This window comes from Manduca sexta, unplaced genomic scaffold (genome assembly GCF_014839805.1).
Source record: "Manduca sexta isolate Smith_Timp_Sample1 unplaced genomic scaffold, JHU_Msex_v1.0 HiC_scaffold_3078, whole genome shotgun sequence".
NCBI lineage: Eukaryota > Metazoa > Arthropoda > Insecta > Lepidoptera > Sphingidae > Manduca > Manduca sexta.
In genome coordinates this window covers 1-11,846 of record NW_023594107.1, presented here as the reverse complement: position 1 = coordinate 11,846, position 11,846 = coordinate 1, and the positions used below count along the sequence as shown (strand labels likewise).

At 34.2% G+C, this 11,846-nt stretch overlaps 2 protein-coding genes across 3 annotated transcripts; one reads left to right on the top strand and one right to left on the bottom strand.

The window, feature by feature from the left end:
* Positions 1-293: 293 nt before the first annotated feature.
* Positions 294-1,628, bottom strand: LOC119192723 (UV excision repair protein RAD23 homolog A-like). The gene has a single exon (XM_037446486.1). It carries the CDS (start codon positions 1,506-1,508, stop codon positions 516-518), a length of 993 nt encoding a protein of 330 aa, XP_037302383.1. The 5' UTR covers positions 1,509-1,628; the 3' UTR covers positions 294-515.
* Positions 1,629-2,063: 435 nt separating this feature from the next.
* Positions 2,064-10,122, top strand: LOC119192722 (lanC-like protein 2). Of its 2 annotated transcripts, XM_037446484.1 has the most exons (9): positions 2,064-2,180; positions 2,274-2,416; positions 2,972-3,151; positions 6,620-6,777; positions 7,141-7,279; positions 7,448-7,588; positions 8,716-8,901; positions 9,017-9,163; positions 9,614-10,122. In XM_037446484.1, the coding sequence occupies exons 2-9, from the start codon at positions 2,330-2,332 to the stop codon at positions 9,794-9,796; spliced, it is 1,221 nt and encodes a 406-aa protein (XP_037302381.1). In that variant the 5' UTR covers positions 2,064-2,180; positions 2,274-2,329; the 3' UTR covers positions 9,797-10,122. The 2 variants fall into 2 exon arrangements, with proteins under 2 accessions (XP_037302381.1, XP_037302382.1); XM_037446485.1 differs by lacking the exon at positions 2,972-3,151.
* The last annotated feature ends 1,724 nt before the right edge of the window (positions 10,123-11,846 follow it).

Sequence of the window (11,846 nt, the reverse complement as noted above, 5' to 3'; positions counted from 1 at the left end):
GTTTTAGGTATTTTAATTCTGTGGTATTTTTTACTCGGTAACAAGTCATTTCAAGTGAGTTTAAGAGATCAGAACTGTTGTCTGGTAGAAAAGGTTTTGTTATTGTCAAAAAAAATAAATATGAAATAACTACTCATTCAAGCCAAAGCATCACACAAAACGATTACATAGTAGTTAATATGTCCTTTCTGGCAAATAGGTACATTATATAATGGATATATATATTACACACCCCATAAAAATCATTCTGGATAACATAATGATAGAACAATCAAATAATTAAATTTACATTATTCCCCAACAGGAATTTATTAAAATGAAATCATAAACAATAAGAAATTTATTAGATATTGGATCAGGACAAAAAGTTTTGAAATTCTGTGTAAAAAATACACATGAAATATAAGCAATAAACTATTAGGCTATTGACTTAAGAACAACATATTAATTACACTTTTGTTATTTTTATAGTTTTGTCTCTTCACTTTTATAAGTTTACTATTTTGGATCAACCTTTAATCATCAAAATTTTGCGATAGTAAAAAATTTGCTGCAAGATTTTCATTTTTTTCACATGCAAAATATGCCTGTATAACCATATGCTCAGGGAAACCTAGAGCCTTTAATCTTTCAATGGCTTCTTTATCTTGAGGAGACACTTGGATGACATTTTGTGGCTGAGGTGATTGCACATCAGCAGCACCATCATCTGCAGCAGCTGCGGCGGTGGCTGCAGCCCCACTAGCAGGAGCATTAACTGGCTCATTTAACATTCTAACAAATGCGTGTTGGTGTTGGCTGATTACATGCAAAAGAGCAGGATTAGTTTGGCCAATTTGCTGTAGCACTGCATTCAATAAGTTGGGATTCTGCTGAATCACTGCACGCATTTGCTGGAATTGTGGTTGATCACGTAAAAAGCCCAAGGGATCTTCTTCGGAACTTTCCTCCGCATCCTGTTCTTGTAATAAGTCTTCAGGTATACCAGTTATTAAATATTCTACAGCTCTCTCGCGATTGTTAAATGACGCACGTAGTGCTTGTTCCACTTGTTGTCTATTATATCCCATGTCCATGATACTTTGCACCGTAGACTCGAAGTCAAGGTCACTGGCGGCTGCTGGTGGTTCAGCGGTACGTTCAGGCTCAGGTGCTGGGGCGGGTTCTGGTTTAGGAGGTTCTGCAGTAGTCGCTTTACTTTTACCATCGCCGCTTTCAGTGGAAGCACTTTCACCCGCTTCAGGAGTAGGTGCCGGAGTTGCTTGAGTTTCCGACACTTTGGGTTTGGTCACCATTATAACAATAAATTTTTTTTCATCAATATTGTATGTGCTTAGTTTATTGTCATCCAGTAAAATCTTACCCGCGTAAATAAGTCTCTGATTTCCAGCGGCATAATCTTTACCTTTTTCAACTTCAATTTTAAGCTTAAGTGCTTTGACAGATTCCTCAGGATCTATTTCGATTTGAAACGTTTGTTGTTGTAATGTTTTAAGCGTTACCAACATTTTATTGCGTTTTCTTGAAAATTTCTGATGAATCAGTAACTTTTGTCCTAAATCACGAACTGAATTCTGACTCGACAAAATTATGCAGTAAACATAACCTTTTATAAATAGTTCGGATAAACGCAGGAACAGATCTCAGTTCCAATTACATGAAACATGCAAGAGTTTTACAAAAAGTTTAGCATGAATTTGTAGTATTATTTTATACTTTTATTTCTTTAATTTAAACATATCCATCTTGAATTAATTTAAGATTTTCATGCCTCGTTGTACCTACGTAGTGGATTGGGTCTACTAGACGTTCGAGCCAGGACGGGCCACAACGCAAAAATCCGAAACATTCAATAGTCACTATGACTATTTACTTTGTTTATGCTGAGATAACTATCTGGAAATAAGTCGGATCTTATGTATTTACTTTAAAAGTACAAGGAAAATTTTTCTTGCGATTTTTAGGGTTTTTTGACTGAGTGTTAGTATTTTTGGGAGTTGGTAGCATTGATGTGGCCACTGGCAACATGGATTGCCGAATGTCAAAAATTTAGAATTTTATTATTTTACCGATGTACATTACTGACGTCTTACTCTAGTTGATTGGTCTCTGCGTCTTATCTTTGACGTCTTTCTATATTTTAAACAAAAACAAAACATAATTTTACTAAACCACATAATGTAGGTAGTTTAACTACTGCTTAGGTTTCTATAAAAACTATTTTTTACTTTGCAAGCAAATTTAATGTATTTATTTATTTTCATTTGAAAAAGAATGTAATAAACTCTACTGACTAATTAACTCTTCTGGTGAATGAATCTATTTCAATATGACGTCCAAAGTATGTTTTGAAAACCCATTCGAAGAATATTCGCAAGATATGTCGAATAATATTCTCAATGACACCAAAGATGCGGTATGTATTTAACATTTACACAAGTAAATTTGGTCCCAACTCCCATATGACCTGTCATCTAACGGTCCTTAAAATAAATCTTATACATCAATTTTCATTCCATTTAAACCTGATATCAAAATGTCATCATATTTCTTCTCTACATAATTATTAGAATTTAAAATAACGGAAGAAAGTAATTGGATTATAAAGGGAATTGAAAGGTTATCATATCAGTATATTATATTGTCCTGTTTGAGTAAATTTTTATTATAGGGCACAGTTTATATTTACGGCTTTGTTTGTTTTGTAGATAATAATACACACACTATTCTTTATCCTTGAATTGACAGGCAGAGGTGCTAGTGGTGTATGCCCTATTGTTTGCGTGTATTCTGTCCTGTAATGTGATGGGAGGAGCCTATCGCAATATCAGACTCAAATTCCAGACTCGGTCTGATATAAAATAGGAAAACTTAACATAACATTACCAAGGCGTGTACCAGTTGTACCATGCCTGAATAGTACTGTACCACAGAGGCAGTAAACAGATAATATTAATTTGTTGTTATTAAGATTTCAGGGAAGTTTAATGCAAAACTGCAAAATTTTAAATCTACAAAGCTGCATTTGCTGACAACAGAAATGAAAGATGATGTTTTTCATGATGGGACTGTATATACAGGTTCAGCTGGCCTGGCCTTGTTTTATTTCATCAGTTCTTTAAAAAATGGTAACAGCTATGATACATTACAGGTACATAATATTAATATTATTATAATATGTTATCCCAAACCTATTATGATAAGATAAATGGCAATCTTTACCTGGAAGGTATAATTTCTGGAGAGAAGAATAATGAAACAAGAAAGCATCTTGCCAGAGGCCTGGTATTATTATCATCTGTAAACAGTACTGACACAAACCAAACTTTAAATTATTATGCAATGTATAACAATGCCCCGTTTTCCTTTAAATTTCATTAAAATCTGATTGATGGGTTCTATGATCGCTTTTAACAAATATCTCATCATGTAGGTGTATTAATGGACTTTTTAGCCCTTGCCATTATTGCTGCTAAAACGGTAGGTTACCTGGAATGTTTTCCAGGAGTTTTCGAAAGTCTTGCCGCCATGTTGGAAAGACGCCGACTAAAAGCATTTTCTTGGGCAATACCTCCTTCTCGATTCATTTCAGGATCAAATATATATTTATTATCCGGCCACTTTCGTAGTCGGCTACTAGACGGCGACTATCCGGCTGCCTACTTTGTATGAATTTGTTGTTAACTTGTCTTAATTTTAATATTAATTACAGGTGTCGGAAAACAAACGTATTTTCTCTTTTAATATTTCGCAACAATACATCTTACTACAACCCCATTGTTCGAATGTGTCGTCAGTTTAATGAACTTAGTATTAAGAATCCTTCTTTAGATATATATCAAAATACTATCAATACTTACAGAGAGATCCTTAATATCTTCAATTAATCAATTACTCAAGATTTATATGTTTTTATTTTGTGTTTTGTCACATTAACACTTGTCATGGTGGTTAATGTCATCTTACTCATTTTTAGTCGGTAAAATATTTACTACTACTTACATTTAGTTTCTACAGTTAAAATAACTTTAATATTCATAATAATAACGTAACATTTCTATCTACTTTGTAATATTGTAAACTCGTCCGCTATAATTAACTTTTCTTTATACACAAGTTTTGGGTTGCGATTAGAAGTAAGCATATTTTGTAATCAATAATTGGTGTATTTTTAGTTGCAACCTGTTTTGTGTTAAATAAATAAATAAATAAATAAATAAATTTCTCATTTGAATGTATATACTTAGTAAATAGTATAAATGCTTTTTTTTCCTGCCTATCACAAGAAATTATCATTTAACACTAATTACACTTGACTGACCTAGAATCAATGTTCAATTGATAAAAAACCATACACGAAACATTCTTTTGACCTTTTATTTAAATTGAGCTGTTTACTTTACCGAACAATAGTCTTTATTTTTTACACAAAAACACCGCTTTGACCTGTGCGAAAGTAAAAATCAAGAAATAAAGCGAAGTAAGCAGAAATGTTGTAACACGTTTGCAGGCGGCGGTTGTAACTTGCGCGCGAATCAGATATAAACAAAGCATCACGGAAATTGCCGAGTACTCCCGAAAACGTGATCGGCTTAGTCGACTAGCCGGCTTCTCTACAACTGACTAATCGGCTAGTCGGCTAATCGACCAAAATCATAGTCGGCACATCTCTAATATTTATATAAGGTGCGTTCGGGTAAGATCGAATACGGGGTAAGATCGTATAACGAAAAAATACCACGAATCTATGGTTATTTTTTAGTTTAAGCTATGTAGGCGACTACGCTGTCTCTTTTTGCCCCACCCTATATACCACAGTTGATGCTACGACCAAGAACGGGTGCGCTATGTGCATTTAAACAAAAAAGGTGGAATTCGCTCTTCTTAACATTTTTGAGACTACTGTCTGATTTTGTGGACCTTATCATACTAGCATTAGAAGCGTTATTAGAACGGAGTCCGAACTTACCCCGCGAAGATCCGATCTTTTCTAAGGGTTTTAAATTTCTATACAGGTATTATCATCTATTTTAAGCTTACACAGAGAGAATTGGAAGATGATTAAATTATCACATAAAGTAGCATTAATAATAACCAGTTTCATGTATAAAATGTTTGTATCGCTCAAATATTTTCGAGTCCCCACAACACACCAGAAAACCGTTCGAAATTAGCCGAACGCACTCTACAAAATACTACTAAAGCAAATTTATGTAAGTATTTATCTACTATTTTTCATAGAAGTTTTAGTTTGGCGCACGTGCGCCGCAAACTATTATTCAACAACGCGACCACGTGATATTTAATTTTAATTCGGTAAAAGTATTATGAATTATAAGACTTCATTTTAAAAACTATAATAACCCATATTTTCATTTTGAAAAATCGGCTTACATAATATTAGTCCTCCGCAGGTATCAAGGAATACGTGACCGTTGTGTCGGATCACCTCCCTCTCGTCGACGGAACATCTGCTGGCAGAGCTCAATATTCTAAGTGCGATCGGCCTTAACCGTCTTATCACCGAATGCACGCCCTTGCACGGGGAGACATACGCACCCTTAAGTGTGTATCTCTACCTCATGGTTGCCAATTCACACTGAGGCCTATAAGGGCTCACGAACAAAACACATAAAAAGAACTTCTCAAAACATGTGGTGATGATATTTTATTGCCGTCTCTGACACTAAGACTCTTATAGGTTGTTTCTGAAATAGAAGGTTTAGGTTATTAATTAACCGAAGTCTGGTACAACCAAAAAAATGTTAATAAGAGGGAAGAACGTGGTCGTTGTGTAAAACAGCAGCAGCAAGCGGCATAGAGTATCCCTCAAAGTAATCCTCCACTCAATGATGTTTTTCAAAAGGTTGAGCCAGATAAAACTGAAACTACGCGTTTTCCTGAATGATGTGATTATGAATAATAAATGCGCGCCTCTTGAGATTTCGTAGAAAAATAGTTTGCTCTCGCAAATTTTGTAATTAATTGCCGCAGCAAGACTGAAATCTTTCGTATCATCATTATGAAGTAGCACCATGTTAGTTTAAAAAGTATGGATCTGGGCCATTAATAGATTTTTTTGGCTAAATGTCCTGATTAATTACACTTTGCTTTGCTCGTACGTCAAAACTATCGAGATTACGAGAAAAAAGGTTATTGAGTAGATATATTATAAATTGTAGGACATTTTCTCTAGTTTTATTTTGTAATTGTATACTTAAATATTTTTATCGTTAAGTGAATGGGAAAGAAAGTATTGTCAAAACAGCTTTTAGGTATCATTGTTCTAATATGGCAGCGCTAGTGGTGCCTAAAGATACGAAGTGGCAAACTTATAATTCAGTAAGAGCACATCGAAATATATATTACCCATTTTCAGAATTCTCGGAAGACGTATCAAATCTTCTTAATACTTTCTTACTATTCGCATTTACTAGTAGGTACTTATCTAAGTTATTACATAAGTATCTATCTAAAAGTATTTTTTAATAACTCCAAATTATAAGTAATTAAGTTACCAATTACAACCTTCGATTTCCTGGCTTTTGATCTTTTTACACCTTATTTCATAGTAATATGGACGAATTAATGTTGCACAATATTTTAATTATTGTTACAGAATGCAGTTGAATATATAAATATTGAGAATTTAAGAGGCAAAAGAATTAGTTTCCTATGCGGAGATGCTGGTCCTCTTGCATTAGCAACAGTCATATCATACAGACTAGGCACCAACCGCCCTGATAATTTACTTGATTATAAAACATTAGTTCAAAGGTAAACCGGTGTGATTTTATTAATAAAACTTTATTAAATTGTCCGAATATATTTTCAAGTGTAGTTAGTTATATTTTACGAATTTTATAGAAAGTTATTCTATAGCCTCAAATACAATTAAATTTGGAAGGTACGTATTTTAGGTCTCCCAATCTTATGGTAATCCGAACTAGCTCAGCATGGAGTAATCGAGGAGGCCCATGCCCGCTGTGGGTTAGTATATAATACAGCGCTAGTGTTATAGTAATTATTTATTTTATTATAATCACTCATTTATATAAGTATTTTAATGCTCTTTAATGATGTAAGCTATAAAAAAAGTTTTAATTATTACCTTCCATTTAATCTAATAATTCTCTACAGACTACTGTCATTGATTTCATTATTGAATGATTCTCCTGATGAACTTCTTTATGGAAAATCGGGATACCTTTATGCTTTGTTGTTTGTTAATCAATACATACCTGGTAAAGAGGTCATACCTGCTAATCACATTGAAAAGGTAATAGCATATTTAACTTATTTCATATAGCATAATCCATACCATAAAAAATATTATTACATAATAAAGTATTCAAAATAAAATAATATATTGCTTTTAAGTGGAGTTAAGTTGTTATATCGATTTATAAATAGTTCCGTCGTTTAAGATACTATAGGCACATTTCAGGTAGTGAACAGCATTTTGAAATCAGGCAAACAATTCGCTAACCAAATGAAATTAAAGACTCCATTACTGTGGCAATGGCATGACAAAGTGTACTTCGGGGCCGCTCACGGAATGGCTGGAATACTATATCTATTGCTGCAGGTAAAATAATTTACTCAGCCATATTTTTTATTATTCTAGAATGTTATGTCACAATATGTAGTATCGAGGACGGTTCCGTCCAACTATCTCAGTACAACAACATACCTCGGGGCCATCGCGTATGTGCCGACTGCCGAAGATGGCTACGTTGGGTATTATACTACATTGGATATATTTTATATCCGCCCTGATAAGGACCACCGTACAAAAGATGTTTTTTTTTTCGGGTACAGATCCCGCAGTCAATTTCGGGGAAAAATAGCGAATGAGATACTAGATTCCCCCGGCTTAGCGAATGCAGGCCCTAGAGGAAAGTGCGAGAGGAAGAAAAGGGAAGAAAGAGAAACCATAGTAGGATGGGCAGAGCGGAAAGGGAAGGAAAATGTTCGTGTGCCCTTATAGGCCTCAATGTGATAATACAACCAAGAGGTATACACACTGCACACACAGTAAAGTGTGGCCTATACGGGCTCGCGAACAGTTCCTAGCCTTCTCCTCTCCCACCATCCTAAGAGGTTTCCTTAACCTTCCCCCACACTTTCTTCCCAGCTATCACCTCCCAACTTTCCTCCAGGACCCTACAGTCGCTAAGCCGTGGATTTCAGTATCCCATTCGCGGGTTTTACCCCGGCGCGGTGATGACTGCGGGATCAGATACAAAAACAAACAGGCCGGCATAATTGTGTAGAATCATCTCTCGTTGGTCAACATTCTATGGGAGCCCTTCACTTACCATCAAATCCAGTGGGGTCACTTTATTGTGCTGGTATAAATAAAAGTATCAAAGGTACACATATAAGCCAAAAATAAAACTTTTTCTTTATTTCTTTCTATATCATACCATGTAGGTAAGTACCGTTTCATAGGTAAAATCAAAGGAGCAGTCAAATTACAATTAAGTTACCAACCAGTAGCAACATTATTACAATCGGTTTCCCGAGTTGTTGAGACTTGTGAAAACCTGCTGAGAATGTTGCCTAGAACGCACAGATTAGCCGGCTATGGCAGATAAGCAATGGATACTGTGTGGTAGAGTACTTACTTACTCTTTAAGCTCTTGTTGCACAGAACAACCTTCTACTAACGTAATATGTTATAAGTTTACGTTATACTGTTATTTTTTCCAGGCTCGAGCCTATATAAATGCAATTGATATAAAGAGCTTTATAAAACCCACATTGGATTGGTTAATAAGCCAGCGATTTCAAAGTGGCAATTTGCCCTCTTCATTGAACAGTAGTAACGGAGACAGATTAGTACAATGGTGTCACGGGGCTCCAGGATTAGTGCCTCTATGCATTTTGGCTTATAAGGTACAACTTATTGAACTTCAAACACCTCAGTTTATTTTTTTCTTTTGATGCTATCTACTGAAATACAATAGTATTGGTATAAGGTTTAATATAATAAAACAATTTTTGTTTTAAGGTTTTCGAAGAGGACAAATATTTGAAAATTGCTCTGCAATGTGGTGACGTAATATGGCAACGAGGTCTTTGCACAAAAGGATATAGTTTATGTCACGGCGTTAGTGGAAATGCATATGCATTTCTACAACTCTACCAAGTAACGAAGGTAGAAAATGTTACAATTATATTTCGTCATATTGTTATAAAATTAATTTTTTTTACCCCGGCTTCATTATGTTTTTAGACTTAAGCCGTGAGTACATATTTTTGAGTGGTTTATTTTATTAATTCCTATTTATCGATTTCTTCACGCTTGACATATATTGTGGTGTAAACTATAGGAAAGCATAACCAATCCCATCAATCATGGATATTTCGGCCTTTAAAATTTCGTCATATTAAATTTTAAAGGCCGAAATATCCATGATTATTAATTATTATTACGTTTTTCTTTCAACTGCGAGAACTAATCACTAACTAGACGTGAATTTAAATTTTTACTTGCCAATACTTGTTTAGTTACCCAGATTAAAGGTGAAACAAAATGTATGAAAATAGACCTTGAGGTATCGCCTTAAACAAACAATTGATAACGAGGGAGGAATATTATTTCCAGGAGCCGTGTCAGCTGTACAGAGCCTGTTGCTTCATGGAGTGGTGTGCGGTGGAGCGCCCGAATACTGAATTGCATCGTCCGGATCGCCCCGCTTCGCTGTTTGAAGGTCTAGTTGGTCGCCTTTATTTAGCTGAAGACTTGGCATGTGTTTCTGATGCCAAGTTCCCTGCACTTACTGTGTAAATTATTATTATGAATTATTTTTTTTTTACTTTAAAACATAATTATATAAAAACATATTTTTCTATTGTAAAATATTTATTTTAATTCTTACAGCTATTTGTTTCATATTTATTAATATCACGCTGTATAAATAATAAAATTTTACATAAATAAAATTGTAACCAGGCGGCATGCTGCTTGACCTCCGTAAAATTTTCCTTATATATAGGTATTTAGTAAATTTTTGTATAAACCGTACAGGCTATATAGAATTGGAAGTCTTACTTTGTATATCAATATCAATTGGGACAAATTTGTAATGATTACTTAATACATAGAAATAAAAAGTAAAAATATCGTATATTTTTGTTTGTCTTTTCGAAGCCAGATTTTATATGGACTTGACCTCTGTTATTTGCTATTGTCTATTTAGTAAAGTGTATTCCAAAGTACTCTGAAATCTCTAGCTTATACAATATAGATCAATTTTTCCACAAATGTTACAATTAAACCGAAAAAAATATAATTATTATGGTTTTAAAATTGTGCAAATGTGAGGGCAGTCAACTTCGTACGTAGAAACCATCGCACCATTACCACTGCGCTCTTAATACGATATCGGGTGAATAATTATGCTCAGTTGTGAACTCGACGTTGGTGGTGTAGAGCGTCGAAGGCTTTAATAAACGTAGAGAAACATTTTCGTTCACATACAACAATTAAAGTTTGTGAAAAGAGATACAGTAAAATACCACAAAAAAAATAAATGGTCAGGAACCTGTTTCACAACTTTTGAGAAAAAAATCTTAGTCTTTGTAACGCTTCGTCACATAAATGTATAATACGTGGAAATTTAAGTCAGACTCTAATCTATACTTCCAAATAAAAATGTGTACATATTATCCACGACGGCCGTTTAACACATTAACTGTTAAATAAAACTTATTTGAAACTTGTGAAATAAGCCCTAACACTTGTGAATAATCTGGCATACACTTCTTAAATAGAAACAGTTAATTTTGGAAGCAAGCAAACAGTACAGATAACATATTTTCCCACACACATACCTACTCACGCCATTTATACCCGAAAGAATAGACAGTCGCTAGTGCACTGACTTATCGCCATGTGTATTCCGTCCCATGATGTTACAAGGGGCAAAGCTAAGATCATATCGAGCACAAATTCAGCCTCCGAGCTGATACCGAAATATTTTCATATATTTTTAATAGCCGAAATAAAATGTCTAATTATTCATATTAGCTACGACTATACCTAAGGTACCTCTATATTAAAAAATTGATATAGCACTACCTAATAAAGATGTTTAAAAAAATATGGAGTGCGTTCGGCTAATTTCGGACGGTTTTTCGGTATGTTGCGAGGTGTCTCGAAATTATATTTTTTCTCATAAAATATTTAAGCGATTACAACATTTATACATGAAACTAGTTATTATTAAAGCTAATTTATGTGATAATTTAATCATCTTCCAATTCTCTTTGTGTAAGCTTATAAATAGATGATAATATCTGTATATAAATTGAAAACCCTTAGAAAAGATTGGACCTTCGCGGGGTAAGTTCGGACTCTGTTCTAATAACGCTTCTAATGCTAGTATGATAAGGTCCACAAAATCAAACAGAAGTCTCAAAAATTTTAAGAAGAGCGAAATCCACCTTTAGTGTTTCAATGCACATAGCGCACCCGTTCTTGGTCGTAGCATCAACTGTGGTATATAGGGTGGGGCAAAAAGAGACAGCGTAGTCGCCTAAATAGCTTAAACTAAAAATTAACTATGGATTCATGGTATTTTTTCGTTATATGATCTTAATCCGTATCCGATCTTACCCGAACGCACCTTATAAAAACAGTAATAACCTAAAGCTGATGTGACGCAAAAAATATATAGAGGAAACCAAACAACATTTTGGAAGACTTGCATTAAAACGATATAGTGGAATTATAGTAAGAAAGGCTTTTAACAAAGTATTTAAGAGGACAGAAAATTCTTATTGTACAATCATCCAATTCGAAGAAAATAAGTATAATGCCACAACCAGGCCTTTTT